We start from the raw sequence: 19819 nt of genomic DNA on the forward strand, positions 1-19819 counted from the left end.
TAACAACATAAATAATAGAAAGCCAACACACACGTGGAAGCTGAACAACACTCTACTCGATGATAACTTGGTCAAGGAAGAAATAAAGAAATTGAAGACTTTTTTTTTTTTTAAACATTTTATTTATTACTATAGATATAAGTACACTGTTGCTGTCTTCAGTCACACCAAAAGAGGGCATCAGATCTCATTGTGGGTGGTTGTGAACCACCATGTGGTTGCTGGGATTTGAACTCAAGACCTTTGGAAGAGCAGTCAGTGCTCTTAACCGCTGAGCCATCTCTCCAGCCCAGAAGTTGAAGACTTTTTAAGAGTTTAGTGAAAATGAAAAGATCTTTTCCCAATCTGTTGGTTGCCATTTTGTCTTATTGACAGTGTCCATTGCCTTACAGAAGCTTTGCAATTTTATGAGGTCCCATTTGTCAATTCTCCATCTTACAGCACAAGCCATTGTTCAGAAAACCCAAGATACAATTTGTAAAACACATGAAACTCAAGGACAAGGAAGACCAAAGTGTGGGTACTGCGATCCTTCTTAGAAGGGGGAACAAAATACCCATGGAAGAAGTTACAGAAATGAAGTCCGGAGCAGAAACTGAAGGAATGACCATCCTGAGACTGCCCCACCTGGGGATTCATTCCATAAACAACCACTGAAACCAGACACTATTGTGGATGCCAACAAAAGCTTGCAGACAGATATAGCTGTCTCCTGAGAGGCTCTGCCAGTGCCTAACAAATACAGAAGTGGATGCTCACAGCCATCCATTGGATGGAGCACATGGTCCCCAATGAAGGAGCTAGAGAAAGTACCCAAGGAGCTGAAGGGGTCTACAGCCCTATAGGAGGAACAACAATATGAACTAACCAGTACCCCCAGAGCTCCCTGGGACTAAATAAACCACCAATCAAAGAAAACACACAGTGGGACTCGTGTCTCTAGCTGCATATGTAGCAAAGGATGGCCTAGTAGGTCATCAATGGGAGGAGAGGCCCTTGGTCTTGTGAAGGTTCTATGCCCCAGTATAGGGGACTGCCAGGGCCAGGAAGTGGGAGTGGGTGGGTTGGGGAGCAGGGGAGGGGGAAGGGAATAGGGGATTTTCAGAGAGGAAAATAGTAGGAAAGGGGATAACACTTGAAATGTAAATTAAGAAAATATGCAATAAAAATTAAATTAAGAAATAGAATTCATAGAATAGATATAGCAAATCACATAGTAGCAAATCTGAGGAATGACTAAGAATGGAGGATTGTCATTTTTTTTTTTAAAAAGATTTATTTATTATATGTAAGTACACAGTAGTTGTCTTCAGACACTCTCCAGAAGAGGAAGTCAGATCTTATTAAGGATGGTTGTGAGCCACCATGTGGTTGCTGGGATTTGAACTCTGCACCTTTGGAAGAGCAGTCCGGTGCTCTTACCCGCTGAGCCATCTCACCAGCCCCCGAGGATTGTCATTTTAATGTCATCCTTGGTTTTACAGAAAATTCAAGGTGAGATTGGACTGCAAGAGACAGCACTAAATAAGCAAACAAACAATGAATTCAAAGATGAAGTCAATTTTTGAAAAGATTTGAGCCGGGCGTGGTGGCGCAAGCCTTTAATCCCAGCACTCGGGAGGCAGAGGCAGGCAGATTTCTGAGTCCGAGGCCAGCCTGGTCTACAGAGTGAGTTCCAGGACAGAGAAACCCTGTCTCGAAAAACCAAAAAAAAAAAAAAAAGAAAAAAGAAAAAAGAAAAGATTTGGACTGTCTTGGAATTAAGAAGCTATTGTGGGGGAGAGGATGGTCAATGTTATTTGTATGTATGCAATTACTGCAATGATACTTTAACATTCCCTAGTAAAAAGAACATTATATGGCATAAGTATGAGATATGAATCACATATAAAGAAAAGGTGGGTATAGAATATAGTTTCTCATTTTGTACTACAGAAACATAGAAGCAATAATAACCCCAGGCCTGGGTTGGAGCTTAGTGCTAGAGGGCATGCCTAGTACCCTAGGTTCAATCTTCCTTACTCCAAAACAAGCTTACTACATCAACATTCTTTTTAAAACTTTTCTTTAAACCAAAACTAGTATATCTAGTAAGTTTTATCAAGAAAAAGAAATAAAGCAAATATAATGAAAGGCATCCTTAAGTCAAAAGAAGACCTTCACTACTTCAGTTCTTTAATTTCATTGACAAAATCAGTAACAACCAAAGTCTAGGCCTAAGATAGGCACTGAGTTGTTAAAACAGATGTACTGTAATTTCAACTGTAAGCATACACAACACCCTAATAGACTGATGCTGATTTCACAGCTTAATCAAAATATGATTGCATGAATATTTTTAGAAGACTTTTTAAAAAGCACAAACTGGGTACCATGTAGCTCAGCAGCTGTGTGCATGCTTGGTTCAATCCCCTGAAGGGTGAGTCACTGTAGGAAATTATAAATGAGGCTAGCCTGGGCTACAAAGCCAGGTTTTCTCTCAAAAGTGGAGTGGGAAAAAGAGCCAAGAATCTTAGTGTTAGTGGTACAGTGCTTATCTGGCATATGTGAGGTCCAGGGTTCAACTCCCAGCATTGAGGGAAGGTCTGAGACTATTTGTGAATATGTGTGTGTGTATGTGTACACACGCATGCGTGGGGAGGTGGGGAGGGAAGGAGGGAGAGAGAGAAGTATATATGTATGTATGTATGTATGTTTGTTTTTAAAATCCACTTGGGGTTGTGAGGAAACTTCTGGAAAAAAAGCAGTCACTTTTGAGGAAATACATGTGCTGAGTCTCCATGTTTCCAAAGCAAAAAAGAAAAATAAATACTCATTTTCTATTTGGTTCATCTAGAGTTATATATTATATAAGTTACTCTGAGCATAAGTGTGTGTGTGTGTGTGTGTGTGTGTGTGTAAATAAATATGGCAGCCTCTTCATTCGGTTCTAGTTACTGTTCTGTCAACTATGATCTGAAAATACTTCCAGTAAGCAAAAAGAAAAATCTGTGACCAAGTAAGGGAAGGAAAAAAATCNTATGCCCCAGTATAGGGGACTGCCAGGGCCAGGAAGTGGGAGTGGGTGGGTTGGGGAGCAGGGGAGGGGGAAGGGAATAGGGGATTTTCAGAGAGGAAAATAGTAGGAAAGGGGATAACACTTGAAATGTAAATTAAGAAAATATGCAATAAAAATTAAATTAAGAAATAGAATTCATAGAATAGATATAGCAAATCACATAGTAGCAAATCTGAGGAATGACTAAGAATGGAGGATTGTCATTTTTTTTTTTAAAAAGATTTATTTATTATATGTAAGTACACAGTAGTTGTCTTCAGACACTCTCCAGAAGAGGAAGTCAGATCTTATTAAGGATGGTTGTGAGCCACCATGTGGTTGCTGGGATTTGAACTCTGCACCTTTGGAAGAGCAGTCCGGTGCTCTTACCCGCTGAGCCATCTCACCAGCCCCCGAGGATTGTCATTTTAATGTCATCCTTGGTTTTACAGAAAATTCAAGGTGAGATTGGACTGCAAGAGACAGCACTAAATAAGCAAACAAACAATGAATTCAAAGATGAAGTCAATTTTTGAAAAGATTTGAGCCGGGCGTGGTGGCGCAAGCCTTTAATCCCAGCACTCGGGAGGCAGAGGCAGGCAGATTTCTGAGTCCGAGGCCAGCCTGGTCTACAGAGTGAGTTCCAGGACAGAGAAACCCTGTCTCGAAAAACCAAAAAAAAAAAAAAAAGAAAAAAGAAAAAAGAAAAGATTTGGACTGTCTTGGAATTAAGAAGCTATTGTGGGGGAGAGGATGGTCAATGTTATTTGTATGTATGCAATTACTGCAATGATACTTTAACATTCCCTAGTAAAAAGAACATTATATGGCATAAGTATGAGATATGAATCACATATAAAGAAAAGGTGGGTATAGAATATAGTTTCTCATTTTGTACTACAGAAACATAGAAGCAATAATAACCCCAGGCCTGGGTTGGAGCTTAGTGCTAGAGGGCATGCCTAGTACCCTAGGTTCAATCTTCCTTACTCCAAAACAAGCTTACTACATCAACATTCTTTTTAAAACTTTTCTTTAAACCAAAACTAGTATATCTAGTAAGTTTTATCAAGAAAAAGAAATAAAGCAAATATAATGAAAGGCATCCTTAAGTCAAAAGAAGACCTTCACTACTTCAGTTCTTTAATTTCATTGACAAAATCAGTAACAACCAAAGTCTAGGCCTAAGATAGGCACTGAGTTGTTAAAACAGATGTACTGTAATTTCAACTGTAAGCATACACAACACCCTAATAGACTGATGCTGATTTCACAGCTTAATCAAAATATGATTGCATGAATATTTTTAGAAGACTTTTTAAAAAGCACAAACTGGGTACCATGTAGCTCAGCAGCTGTGTGCATGCTTGGTTCAATCCCCTGAAGGGTGAGTCACTGTAGGAAATTATAAATGAGGCTAGCCTGGGCTACAAAGCCAGGTTTTCTCTCAAAAGTGGAGTGGGAAAAAGAGCCAAGAATCTTAGTGTTAGTGGTACAGTGCTTATCTGGCATATGTGAGGTCCAGGGTTCAACTCCCAGCATTGAGGGAAGGTCTGAGACTATTTGTGAATATGTGTGTGTGTATGTGTACACACGCATGCGTGGGGAGGTGGGGAGGGAAGGAGGGAGAGAGAGAAGTATATATGTATGTATGTATGTATGTTTGTTTTTAAAATCCACTTGGGGTTGTGAGGAAACTTCTGGAAAAAAAGCAGTCACTTTTGAGGAAATACATGTGCTGAGTCTCCATGTTTCCAAAGCAAAAAAGAAAAATAAATACTCATTTTCTATTTGGTTCATCTAGAGTTATATATTATATAAGTTACTCTGAGCATAAGTGTGTGTGTGTGTGTGTGTGTGTGTGTAAATAAATATGGCAGCCTCTTCATTCGGTTCTAGTTACTGTTCTGTCAACTATGATCTGAAAATACTTCCAGTAAGCAAAAAGAAAAATCTGTGACCAAGTAAGGGAAGGAAAAAAATCATGTGCTCAAGATGCTAATATTGGTGGTAAATTATTCCCTGTCATATAAAAATCACTCTTTTTTTTAACTTAAAAATTTATCTGGGGGACTGGTGAGATGGCTCAGTGGGTAAGAGCACCCGACTGCTCTTCCAAAAGGTCCAGAGTTCAAATCCCAGCAACCACATGGTGGCTCATAACCATCCGTAACAAGATCTGACTCCCTCTTCTGGTGAGTCTGAAGACAGCTACAGTGTACTTACATATAATAAATAAATAAATCTTTAAAAAAAAAAAAAATTTATCTGAGGGGGGCTGGAGAGTTGGCTCACAGTGATTAAAAGCACTTTCTTTTCTTGCAGATAACCAGGTTCAACTCCCAGCACCCATATGGCAGGCATCTCACAACTGCCTTTAACTCCAATCACAGGGGGATCCAACACCGTCTTCTGGCACAGGGCATGCACATGGTACACTTACACACATGTAGGCAAAACACTCATTACACATAAAATAATGAAATTTAAAAATGTATTTATTGTTTTTAATTTATGTGGGAAAGGGGCGTATAAGTGGAGGCCAGAAAACAACCAAAGGGAGTAGATTCCAGGAATCAAACTTGGGTCATCAGCTTGGTAGCAAGCACCTTTACCTACTAAGCCACCTGAGTGGCTCCTATAAACTTTTTTTTTTCAGACACATACGTTCTACAAAATAGAGCTTACATCAGTATTTGTTTTCAAACATCCACTGAAGCGTTATGGAATGTAGCTGTCTTAGCCAAAGAAAGACTACTGTATTCACTTAAAGTTGGGAGGTTTAGGGCTGGAGAGATGGCTCACCGACTGCTCTTCCAGAGGTCCTGAATTCAATTCCCAGCAATCACATGGTGGCCCACAACCATCTGTAATGGGATCTGATGCCCTCTTCTGTGTGTCTGAAGAGAGCAATGGTGTACTCATATACATAAAATAAATAAATCTTTAAAAAAAGAAAAAGTTGTGAGTTTTGTGAAAACAGGTCTACAATTCAAAAGGCAGATGATAAAGAACCTTAATCGTCCAACTTGCAAAGCTTAAGTATAGTGCTTGTAAAAAGCAATATGAAGGAAACCATATAGCACTTGTTTGGAAGAAAAAGAAACTATGTAAGAAATATAACAGATTATTTCCATTGATGTAAAGATTATTTCTAAATCATTAACTAAAATGGTACATACACTCAAAATTGATCTGAGGCCCCCGTGGCCTGCTTAAAAAGGAGATCTTTTTACTAAAGACAGCTCTAAATTCAGAATGAATCCCCTGATGGTAATTGCTTTCCCTGCATGAGAGAGCAGATTTTGTCCTCTCAGCCTTGAAGTTTGCTACTTCAGTCTTTTGTATAACTTTCCTCAGTCTGGCTAAGAATCATTTTTCCTCTCTCCTAACAAAAGCACCAGAATATAGTCAGTTGCCATACTCCATCTCTTAAAAAGTCCCATTAACAGTAGGAGAAAATGAAGTTAAATCACATGGAGGTTGAACATAATAAGAAAAGGAAAGAAAGAGAAAGACAAAGTCTGAAGGATCTGAAGGAAGGATTAAATTGTAAATTTGAGCCATCATGTTGGCAGACCTGTAAGACCTATAAGACTTGAGAAATACAAGCAAGGGATCGAAGTTCAAGTTCAAATTTCAATATATTTGAACATATGTGATATATATTCATATATATAAACCAATTTCAAATTTAAATTTTTTAAATAAAAAATTAAATTTAAAAAACTAAAAAAAAAAATTAATTCAAAGCAGTAGCAGTGGTACATATCTGTTACCCTAGCACAAGGAAGGCTAAGACAGAAGAACTGTCTTGAGTTCAAGGACACTATAGTCTACATAGTATGTTTCAGCCTAGCAAGGGCTACAGAGTGAGGGCTTCCCTGTTTCCTAAAACAAAACAGAGAGGACAACATAATTTAGCAGGCAAGCATTTGATGCACAAACCTGACAACTTGAGTGTGTTCCTCAGATCTCACAGAAGAATGTAGCACATGCCCTAAATGATACAATCATATAATGGAAACAAACATCTAACCAGAGGTAAAAAAGGTGTGGCTCTGTACTGATGGCAGAGAAAAACTGTATTAGGGTATTTCTTTGGACTCAATTTTTCCATCTGTAAAGAATATGGTACAAGGGCTGAAAATATAGCTCTTATTTGGTTGAGGCCCTGGATTCCATCCCCAGTACTACAGAAAACTGGATGTGGTAGCTTATGACTATAATCCTAATCCTTGGTGGAAGCAGGAACATCAAAAGTTCAAGATCATCTTCAGCTACAGAGGAATCTGAAGCCAGCCTGGGCTAGAGACCTCATCTTTCAAACAATAATAACCAAACAAAAAATAATAATGTCCAAAACATACAAGAGTGAGAAAATATTTAAAAGCTGTATTTTTAAATAAATGAGATAGCATTCTGAATGCTAGTTTGTGAGAAAATGGGCATAGTTATGTATGCCTGTAAACCTAGAACTCAGGAGGCTGAGGCAGGAAGACTGAGAATTTGAGGCCAGCCTGAGCTACAAAGTGAAATGGTGTCTCCTAAAACAAAACACATACATACAAATACTTACATATTTTTGAAAAGATGGAAGTTTGTCTAAAAACAAGACAAAACACTTTCTAGGTATATGGAAATACACATGCAAGGCAAATCTGCAATTGTTAATAGGATCAGAAATCCATTCCTGGCTTCATTCTTTTTATTCCCTTAAATATTAGAAGCCTGACAAGTAAAGATCTAGTTTATCTGTGGCTTATGGTAAGGGCCAATTAATTGTTTGCTTCAAAATGTTAGCCACATGAAGGAAATAATTTTTTAAAAAACTTAAAAATTTTTAGGATTGGCATTAAGTAGCAACTTTTGATTATTGTTTTGTTGTTTTTTGAGACAAGGTTTCACTGTGTAGCCTTGACTGGCCTAGAACTCAGAGATATGTTGCCTTTGCCTTACTCATCTCTGAAGTTTTTTGTTTTAATTTAAAGAATCTGTAAATTTATAAAGAAAATTCCTTACTTCATAATGGATTGACAAAAAGCTGCCACCTCGTCATTCTGTACTTCAAATTCTTGTAGAAGAGAACTTCCAGTTGGCAAACTACTGGTCCCATTTGGGTCTTTCTGTAATCAAAAAAGTGGTTTTATTTTAAAAGTCAAAGATCTCTAAAATGCTACATAGTAGCACCCCACAAGCCAGTTGTATGAAGCTATACAAAATTAGAGAGGTAAGATGAATCATTTACTAGGAGAGCTCTCTATTGGCTTTAATACAGCATCTTATCCTATAACTCATGCAGTCCTCAGACTTTCAGTGAGCCTCTTGTCTTAGCTTCACAAACATGGGAATTACAAGCATGAATTAATACAACTAGCTAAAATCATGGATTTCTTAGCATACACTTTGGCATAGAGTTGAGGCAGGAAGATCTCCAACTCAAGGCCACCCTGTATGTAATCAAGAACCCATCTCAGGAAAACAAAAAAACAAACCACAAACCAAAACAAAAATCACAGTAAAACACCAACTAAGCCTAGTTTTAACTCATTGTATTTTATTGATAAAATTAAAGACATGCTACACTGATCAGCTGGAACAGTAAATACCTTTCCATTCTCAACACTTCAGTAAGCTAGCAGCTGAAGAAGATTAAAGACTCATCTGTTTTAAGAAAAGGAAGAGAGCAGGCTCATTTGGGACTCCAATAAACCAGGATGTCTATATATTCAACTCAAGCTTCAAATTCCAAGAGAACTGGCATATTATGTAGTGATAAGTTTTAGAAGAATGTATTGTTTTTCTTTTTTCTTTTCTTTTCTTTTCTTTCTTTCTTTTTTTTTTTTTTTTTTTTTTTTTTTTTTTTTTTTTTTTTTTTTTGGTTTTTCGAGACAGGGTTTCTCTGGATAGCCCTGGCTGTCCTGGAACTCTGTAGACCAGGCTGGCCTTGAACTCAGAAATCTGCCTGCCTCTGCCTCCCGAGTGCTGGGATTAAAGGCGTGAGCCACCACGCCCGGCTGTTTTTCTATGTTGATAAGCATATGCAAACATTCTAACAGTCTTTTATAAGTTATATTTGGCCAGAATTTGTTTACAGTATTTATGGAGATCAATTTACCATCAACTAACAGCCAAATAGTAGAGTTCACTTAGAGGTATTTTAATGTACAACATAGAAATATTTGATTTAGTACAAATTTCAAATATAAATTTCCTTTAAAAATTAGGAATAGTTTCAACCCAAATGGAGTGAATAAAGAACCAAAGTTTTAGCTCAGTGGCAGAGACATGGCATAGATGCTGGGTTCAATATTCCATATGGCAATAAATATGTGGGAACAGAAAGATGGCTCAGCAAGTAACGGTACTTGCTGCCACACATAGAAACTTGAGTTTAATCCCATATGATGGAAAGAGAGAAGTGATTTTTGAAAACTGTCTACTGACTTTTGTGCATACACACACACACACACACACACTCTAAACAAATGAGAAAACAAATAAACAGCATATAAACTTCAAAAATCAATAGATTTTTTTTTCTTGGTGTCTACAAAGATGCTTAAATAATTTAAGGGCAACATGAACAAAACTCTAACTAAAACAAAAATAGATTGTTATACTAAAAATTCCTAACACAGCTAGGCATTGTGGCTCTCAACTGGCAGGAGAATCTGAAATTCCAGGCCAGCCTGGGTTCTACAGAGTGAGACCCTATCTCAAAGACAAAATTACCACACAAACCAAACCTAACAGTTAAATATCCATCCTCATTCACCCCTCACTTCATGATCTTCAATCCTTTGAAGCTTGTCTGTCTTTCTGTTTTGAATGAACGTTCTTCATGGTCATTTACTCCCTTGAAGACTGTTGAATAATGGATCCATATTAAAGAATGTAGACCTTTTGGCTAACCAGGTGACAAAAGTTCTTCTAAGGGTCAATGTCCTCACAGATGCTTTGTATGTAGTTTCATCAGTTTAATACTGTGGACTGAGATCTACTCCTGAAATTGCAGTTTCACTAAAACAGGACACTTGTACAGGATATTCAGTATTTACCATAAAACCTGTTATATTGTTAAAGGTCTCTTTTAAATTGTAAGAAAAGTTTGTTCAGAATTGCTAGGAAAGCTAAACTAGGATAGCTTCCCTGCTGTACCCATACAAAGCATCTGTGAGGACATTGGCCCTTAGAAGAACCGGGATATACTTAGAACAAAAATGTATCAGTATATTCTCTGATCTAAAAAAAAAAATGTTGTCAAGAATACTGCATGGGTTGGCCCCAGGGGCACACACCTTTAATCTCAGTACTCTCTGCACTTTACAGGGACAGAAGCAGGCAGAGCTCTGTGAGTTCAAAGCAATCATGGTCTATATAAAAAGTTCTTGGCCAGTCAGGATCACATAGAGAAACCCTGCCTCAAAACAACAAAAGAATATTAAATGGGAAGCCAGACCTAGTGGCCCACACCTATAATCTTAGCATTGGATATAAGACTACTGAGACTACAGCGGGAGGACTCTACAAGTCAGCCCAGGGTATTTAATAAGGAGAACACCCAGCATTGGCTACAGAGTGAGACCTTGTCTTGGGGGGGGGGGGNNNATATATATATATATATATATATATATATATATATATATATGTTTGCCAGTACAAGTTTTAAAGTTCCTGATACATTACTCAGAAATTAAATGGGATAAAAGCAATTCTGAAAAGAAAAAAAACTATAGCAAATGCATTCTAAATATATTATTTTTCAGAACTAAATGCATTGCTTCATATACAATAAGAATATTTTGAATCTTTCTTCTGTAAAATTAATGAGGGAAAAAGTGGGGTAAGGGTAAGGTAAGAAATGGTTGAAAATAGCATAGTGATACATGCTTATAATACCGGCATTTGGGAGGTAGAGGGTGGAAGTCAGGAGTTAAGGTCCAGCAGCTATATGATGAGTTCAAGGGTACATGAGACCTTGCCTCAAAGAAATAAAATGAAATTGATGTTGGACATTCTGCCAATAATATAAAATTAGGCTGATAATACAATAAACTTTTAGAAACATCAAGTGATACACTTATAAAACCACATTGTTGTTTTTAAAATAAAATGTTGCTATACTACAGTACAGGCTAACCCCAAACTCACTATATAATCTAGGCTGGCCTCAGACATTGCCTTGATCTTTCTTCTTAGTGTTCAAAGTATGGAAATTTGTATTTAACTATTATCATTTTTATTTTAAGTATATGTATTTTCTACGTGCATACTTATTAATTCCTGGTTCCTGAGGAGGCCAGAAGAGGAAATCAAATGCCCTGGAACAGGAATGTCTTAGTTAAAAGTTTTATTGCTGTGAAGAGACACCATGACCACAGCAACTCTTAAAAAGGAAAACATTTAACTGAGGCTAGCTAGCTTTCAGTTTCAGAGGTTTAGTCTATTATCATGACAGGAAACACTGTGGTGAACAAAGTGCTAGAGAAGGAACTGAGAGTTTATATCTTGATCCACAGGTAGCAGGAGACTGTGTGCCACACTGGGTGTAGGTTGAGCATATGGAGACCTCAAAGCCCACCTCCATAGTGACACATCAACAAGTTCCTTCAATAAGACCACTCCTCCTAACAGTGCCACTCCCTATGGCCAAGCATTCAAAACATTTTTTGAGTTACAGATAGCTATCGGTTACCACATGGATGCTGGGAACCAAACCAGGTCCTCTGAAGGACAATAAATGCTCTTAACCACGGAGCCATCTCTCTAGCCTCAAATAGTTTAATTATGTGCTATCATACCCAACTTTCAAAACCACTTTTATGAATGCCATCTAATCTCACCTCTAAAATCTCTGAAATCTGTTCAAACTAGCTAAAATAGTTATTGACCACTGCATCTGATTTAAACTTAAAGTACCAAGACGGCTTCTTAAAGCTGTTCCTTTCCTGGTTTTGATCTCACACAAAAACTGCACTTAAGTATTTAGATCATTATTAACCAAACAAAAGACACTAAGAGGAAGCAGGAAGTAAGCCTGCTGAGTGAGAAGAGAAATATCCGTAAGAGTGGGGTTTTTAACACACAGAATTTCTAACAGGAAATGAACACATAAGTACATGCAGTAATTATAGAGAATGGGTATTTGCAATGCTGTTTCCCAACAGAAAGCATAAGCTTCAGGGAAATACTTATGAGTAGGCAGAGACTGAGCAGTATGTGAGCACATGAAAGCCCCACTCCAATGACTTCCAAAATCAGCCCATAATTGGTGTTTTCTTTACCTTTTGGGCTACATAAACCAAACTTTCTTATTATAGTGCGTGTGTATGATGTCAGTATGTGTGTGTGTGTGTGTGTGCGCGCGCGCGCGCGTGCGTGGACATGAATGCCACTGTGCATGTGTGGCGGTCAGAGGACAACACTGTGGGGTCAGTTCTCTCTTTCCATCTCTACACAGGTTCTGGGGATTGAATTCACAGTATACAAGTAAAATCTGCATAAGATTTCAAAAACTGTATGCGATCTTGGTACCTAGAAAAGATTGGGGGCTGGAGAGATGGCTCAGCAGTTAAGAGCACTGACTGTTCTTCCAGAGGTCCTGGAGTTCAATTGCCAGCAACCACAACCACATGGTGGCTCAAAACCATCTGTAATGGAATCCAATACCCTTTTCTGGTGTGTCTGAAGACACTGAATATGTACTCACATATATAAAATAAATAAATCTTAAAAGAAAAAAAAAAGAGTGAGGCTAGCCTGAGCTACATATCAAGTCCCTATCTCAAAAACATTAGTAAGGGATACGTAAGATAACTTAGAAGGTAACAGTGCTTACTGCCAAGTCCAACCACCCCAGTTAGACACATGGGATTCATATAGAAGGAGAATGGACTCTTGCAGAAACTCATGCACACATATACACAAATAGTAAATTAAAATTTAAAACTTTTTAGTAACTAGGCTTGAAACTTTAATATGAAAATCTTTTTTGTACATCAAACTTAGATTGAAAGCTTCTAATAATTATGTTTGCAACCCAAGTGTCACTATTACGAAATAGCAATAGATTCCTTGTAGATAATTAGATTAAACTTTCCTATTTGAATTTTCTTCCCCATCTGAACTTGTTATACTGTTTTGGATACTGAGATGTAAAACTAAGTTACTACATTAGTCTCTCAATTTACATTGAAAAAAGGTAGAATTTGCTTGATTTTAGGATTTTCTATAAAATATAACTTTCAGCAGCAAACACTTTTCTTTTTTTTTTTTTTTTTGGTTTTTCGGNACAGGGTTTTTTTGTGTAGCCTTGGCTGTCCTAGAACTCACTCTGTAGACCAGGCTGGCCTCGAACTCAGAAATCCGCCTGCCTCTGCCTCCCAAGTGCTGGGATTAAAGGCGTGCGATACCACGCACGGCAGCAAACACTTTTCTTAATGCAAGTCTAGCACTGTTTTACCCTAACATACACAAAGGAAAACTTAAAATATTTAATAGGATTGAAAATTTGTTATATTACTACTTCATTGCTTTATAAGAACACCGTACCTTTCCAGAGATCCTATTCTATGCATTAGTTTGAAAATACACATTCAAAATACAAAACCTCCTAAGGGATGCAGCTCAGTAGCATGCACAAGGCACTGTCTTCAATCCCTAGCACAAGCACAACTATCACAACAACAAAAACACCACCACCACCACACATAAACCCTACAAAAAAGCTAGCGTCCTCTTTTAAATGGCAACTTTCCAAACTTTATATTATATACATAAATATTATATATTATGTTATTTTAAATAAAGGGATCTCATAGATTATCTAGTATGACTAGTTCATAAATTAAGAAATGTGATCAAGGCCAGGCATGGTAGTGTGAGTCTGTTAATCCCAGTCTTGGGGAAGCAGAGAGAGGAGGATCAAGTCCCGTGCCATCCTAGCCTATATAGCATTAGCAAAACTACCTCAAAAAGACCAAACCAACCAACCAGAAAAACAAACAAAAATCCTTCAGACCAAAATAGTAACTTTAAATATACTTAATATTCTCTTCTTCTGGGAAAAAATGTAATTTTGTCAACAGGTCTCAGATGCCTTAATTTGTAGATCCTGAAGACTTCCTTTTTAGGACACAGGTTTGCTGGCACCCCTCTGAGAATGTGATCCAATAGTCGTGTACAGTAGGAGGATAAACAACATTATGCCTCCTCAGCCACATTCAGTTACCCTAGGTCTGGCAGGTAGATTAAGCTACTTCAGGGTAGAAGGTGTGCTACCAGTCAAGCCGTGGGTGCTCAGCACTAGCTAAGGTCAGCTACTTGTACTACTTTTACCTACTTGGCTTTGACCCGTTTCCTTATTCTTTAATCCTACCTCAATTTAACTAATTTAAAACCTGACATTGCCTGAAGTCAGGTGTGATGGTTCACACTGGTAATCTCAACACATGGGAAGCTAAAGAAAGGGGATAGCAGAAGTCAGAAGCCTGAGCTACAGTGAAAAACTTTTTACAAGGCTAGGGATACAAAAGGACTAGGGAGGCAGCTCAGGTGTGAGACCTTAGGATCAATCCTTGTCACCAACAGGGCAAAGAAACAACAAACCCTGCTTATGCGGAGCAGCTTCAATAGTTAATCTCTGAAGTTCGTGACAACCACTAGACCAGACAGCAGTAAACCTTATATTCAGGAAACTACTTATTCTCATTTCGTCACAATACTTTCTGAAGGAAACCACACAGGAAAATATTAGGAAGGTACTGATATTTTAAAAAAGCAGGAAAAGATTCACAGAGGCAGACATTCATAAATATCATACTCTTTTCCTCAGGAAAGGCAAGGCTGGAAAGTGACTAGTCTTTGCAATCTAATCATGGTTTAGTGGCCTTAAAGAAACTATTCCGAGTGCTCTAGTTTGCTGTCTTCCCACACCCCTAGCTTCATAGACTCCTCTAAGGAGTAAGAAAACTTTCAAGTCCTCCATCAAGAGAGTTCAAGGGAGCTAGGTATCATCAGGAAAATTTAGGAGAAGTTTTGAAAAACCCTTTCCCTTCAAACTCCACCTTATTTCATCCTAATCCCAAATCAAAATTGAGTGGCCTAAGCTTTGTGCAGGGCATAATGACATACAAGCAGATCTAAGGAGCTGGCTTTCTAGTACATGTTTGAGTATCTTCTGTAACAAGGAGCTTATTACTTCCAAAACATCCTGACACCAGATCTTTGCTTTTAACAAGTAATTCCCTTTCCTTCCCCCTGGACAAATAAAATGCTACTATGGAAAATCTGAAATACACACAAAAGGAAAATAATGTAAAATGGCTGGCTATCTGGCTTCAACAGATATTATCATGTGGCCAGTCTTATTTCATCCATAACTCTCCCTAATCACAACACCTCATTTGGCTTTAAAATTACATTAACTTCATTTATAAATCATCTAAACTTTTGTGTGTGTGCTCACACACTCCAGCCAATGTGTGTGTGTGTGGAGACCTAAGATCAATTTGAGGAAATCTAGTCTCTCTTTCCCTCATGTAGGTCCTTGGCATCAGGTCATCAGGCTTGGTGGCCAACACTCCTACATACTAGTCCTTTCACAAATTCTTCTATCTACTTACCTATTAACTACCTATCTACTCACCCACCTACTTTACAAAAACTAACAACTATAATTTCAGAATTATATCAAAATATTAACATAATTCCTTAACTTCTTTACAGCACATTTTTTTCATCTTTTACAAATATAGGGATACACTACTCTGCCCTTGTGAATTTAACTGTCTCAGTAGCTTTATAAAACAAATAAACACAAGTTCAATCTGAATGTATACAACCCAAATAAAACTATGTAAGTTCTTATATCCCAAGTCCCAGTTCTGAACAGTATAGAACCAGGAACTTCAACTTGTTTAAGATAATTACTGTATCTTTTAATTTTATTAAAGTACTTTTTTAGTGAGAGTCTCATTGTGTAGCCATGGCTGACCTAGAACTCAACTCACCAGGTTAAACTTGAACTTAAAAGATTCACCTGTGAAATAAGAAAAAGAAAAAAACCAAAAAAAAAAAAAAAAAAAAAAAAAAAAAAAAAAAAAAAAAAAAAAAAAAAAAAAAACAAAACAAACAAAAAAAAGATTCACCTGTGTCTGCCTTCAAGGCAAGTGCCACCACATCAGGGCTTAATTATTTCATCTTAACAAGGGGGAAATTGGGCTGGTGAGATGGCTCAGTAGGTAAGAGCACCCGACTGCTCTTCAGAAGGTCCGGAGTTCAAATCCCAGCAACCACATGGTGGCTCACAACCATCCATAACAAGATCTGACGCCCTCTTCTGGAGTGTCTGAAGACAGCTACAGTGCACTTAAATATAATAAATAAATAAATCTTTAAAAAAAAAATAAAAAGGGGGAAATTAACAAAATTTAAAAAATTTAAATTTACAAAACAGGGTAAGTACATACAGTTGGTAATGTAGTAGTATTTACAAAGGACAAGAGAAAAAATTTCAGTATTTTCACCATAAATAATAAAACATCTAAGATCCCTTTAAGATCAAAGGCTCACTTTTTCTTTGATAGTGAGATTATAATTTTCTACTGCCCCAAAGTGGGCTCCAGGTAGCTGCCCTTATCAAACAACTACCAACAGCTGACATCTCAAGCCCTGACTAGTAGCACCATACACAGAATTACTTTCGATCATGTTTAACCTACAAAATGAAACTGCTATTAAAAAGACCATGTACTCATCAGTGCCCTACAATACAAAGTAAAAGATCTAGGGACGACTAACTTCCCTTCTTCCCCTCTCCTCACTTAAAAATTTTAGGAAAAATTCATAGAACATAAAAGTCACAATTATAATCATTTAAAACTGTCTAACTCTGTAGCTTTTATGACATTCAAAACTTTCTGCAATCATCAACAATTTCAGAAAGGTTTCATTACTTCAAAGAGCCTGGACTCTTCTGCATTCCATATACAGCAATCAAACCCATTCAGACACTAGTCTGCTTCCTTTTCCACAAGTTTGCCCCCTTTAAAAATTATTCATTTAATGCATATGAGTATTTTGTTTGCATGTATGTTGTATATCATGTAATGTCTGGTGTCTCTAGAAGACAGAAGGCATCAGATCCCCTGGGACTGGAATTATAGACCATTGTATGTTACCAAGTGGATGCTGGAAATTGAACCCAGGTCCTCTGGAAAGGACAAGTGTTCTTAACTATTGATCCATTTCTCCAGTCCTTCAACTGCCTCTTAAGAATTCTTCATATAACTGGAATTATACAATACATGCACAGTGCAGTTGTTGTTGTTAGTTCTAAAATAAGGTCTTACCCCTGGTTAGTCTAGTACTCACTATGTAATTCAGACTAGCACCAGAACTTGTGGCAATCATTCTGACTCAACCTCTTAAATTGAGATTACAGACATGTGGCACCAGAATTTTTAAATCTAGTTTCTATTAGCATGTTGGTTTTGTTTGTTTGTTTTTCCTGCTGGTGGGCAATAAACCCAGAGAGCCTTGACTAAGCACTTTACCACTAAGCTAAACCCTCAATCCCACACTCAGCATATTTTCAAGCTTTATGTATCAAGTATCAGGATTTCATTCGTTTTTTTTTTTTTTTTTTTTTTTTTTTAAAGGTTTTCCTTTGATGGGGTTTTTTTTTTTTTTTTTTTTTTTTCTAAGAGTATTCCGTTGCATGGATATACTCTTTTTTTTTTTTTTTTTCCTTTCTTTTCTCCAAGACAGGGTTTCTCTGTGTAGCCCTGGCTGTCCTGGAACTCACTCTGTAGACCAGGCTGGCCTTGAACTCAGAAATCCACCTACCTCTGCCTCCCAAGTGCTGGGATTAAAGGCAAGTGCCACCACTGCCCAGCTTGTTAACCCATTCTTTAGTTCAACATTTGGGAATTTTTTTTTTTTTTTTTTAAGATTTATTTATTTATTATATGTAAGTACACTGTAGCTATCTTCAGACACTCCAGAAGAGGGAGTCAGATCTTGTTACGGATGGTTATGAGCCACCATGTGGTTGCTGGGATTTGAACTCTGGACCTTCGGAAGAGCAGTCGGGTGCTCTTACCCACTGAGCCATCTCACCAGCCCCCTACATTTGGGAATTTTCTACTTTGAATTTTTATGATTCTTTTTTTATGAATAATTCAGTTTTTAAAAAGTAGACAAAGATCTTAAATAGATTATTTCTCAGCCTGACATGGTGACTCATTTATAATCCCGGTGCTTGGGAAGCTGAAGCAGGAGGATTGCTAACAGTTTGAGGATAGCATGAGATGCATAGTGAGTTTAAAGAGTAGTGTCTTATACAAATGAACAAACAGGCCATCAAAATGACACAGAGATGGCCAGTAAAAACATAAAATGGAGGCCTAGAGTATAGTTCAGTGGTAGAAAGCTTGCTAAGCTTCCATAAGGCCCTGAGTTTGATCCATAATACCACAGAAAAACAAAAGCCATGAAAGAATAATCAACATCAACTTAAAATGGAAAATACTAAGTGCTGGAAAGAACGAAGAGAAGCCTGAACTTTCATACATTATTGGTAGGAATGAAAAACGTTATGGAAAATAGTATTCATAGTTGGGCATACCTGTACCTGTCTGAAACACAAGTCTTTAGGAGGTTTTGGGAAGAGCATGAATTCAAGGACAGACTGGGCTACATAGTGAGAGAAACTCTATAACCAAAAACAAACAACAAACTATACACAAAATTACCTTAGGATCCACTCAGATATACTGCTCCCCCTTCTCTCCCTCTCTCTCTTTTTGAGGCAGACACTATGTAGCCCTAGTGGACCTGGAAACTGCTATACATACCAGGGTAGCCTCAAACTCAAGAGATCTGCCTGTCTCTACTTCCTAAATGTTGAGATTAAAGGTGTGAACTTCCTAAAGGTAGGATTAAAGTTTTTCTTTTTTAATCCTTAAACATTTCCAAGGTCTACAAATGTAGAAGTAAAATATTTGCAATGGTATGTTTGAAAAGGAAAATTCTAAACTGTGCCTGACTCTCTTTTGAGCAAAACTTTAATATTTGCATTTACCCCTTAGCTAACAATGTCTTAAACCTGTAATCCCAGCACCTTGGCAGGCTCTAGTGGGATGGCTGTTCCAAGTTTCAGGGTAGTTTGAGCCTTGTCTTTTTTTTTTCTTTTTTTGTTTTTTTTTTTTTTTTGAGCCTTGTCTTAAAGGAGCTAAGAGCACTGATAACAACCAGGTTCAGTCCCTAGCACCCACATGGTGGCTCACAACTGATGCCCTCTTTTGACTTCCACATATATTGCACATATGTGGGGCACAGACACAAGGAGGCAAAACACCCACACATGTAAAATAAAAATAAATCTTTAAAAAATTCCTAATAAAAAAAAAACTCAAAGAATTAAAAGAAGTTCACATAAACATAAATTAATGATTACACTACTATTTCATTCTTCTTTTATCAATACAGGTATTTAAGGAGAAGCAGTTAAATGGCCCTTTTCCTGTTTCTCTGAAGTTATGTTTTTCTTTGTGTCTCTCATGATTTAATAACAAAAGAAAATGTGTTGGAATTTGTATAATAAACTCCTTTCTTGCCTTGAAAATAGAAGAAAAAGAAAGGTTCACATATAATATAGAGAGACTAAGAATATCTCTCAACTTGCCGGGCAGTGGTGGCGCACGCCTTTAATCCCAGCACTTGGGAGGCAGAGGCAGGCGGATTTCTGAGTTCAAGGCCAGCCTGGTCTACAAAGTG

The 19819-nt window shown here is 37.5% G+C and overlaps 1 protein-coding gene across 1 annotated transcript in view; it reads right to left on the reverse strand.

The window, feature by feature from the left end:
• The window catches only part of Pik3c2a (phosphatidylinositol-4-phosphate 3-kinase catalytic subunit type 2 alpha), an 87985-nt gene that overhangs the window by 62484 nt on the left and 5682 nt on the right, over nt 1-19819 (reverse strand). Inside the window, exon 3 of the mRNA XM_029535813.1 lies at nt 8060-8163. Coding sequence (XP_029391673.1) covers nt 8060-8163 — 104 coding nt within the window. The remainder of the gene's footprint in view (nt 1-8059; nt 8164-19819) is intronic.

Source organism: Mus pahari, chromosome 1 (genome assembly GCF_900095145.1).
Source record: "Mus pahari chromosome 1, PAHARI_EIJ_v1.1, whole genome shotgun sequence".
In the NCBI taxonomy this organism is placed as follows: Eukaryota; Metazoa; Chordata; class Mammalia; order Rodentia; family Muridae; genus Mus; species Mus pahari.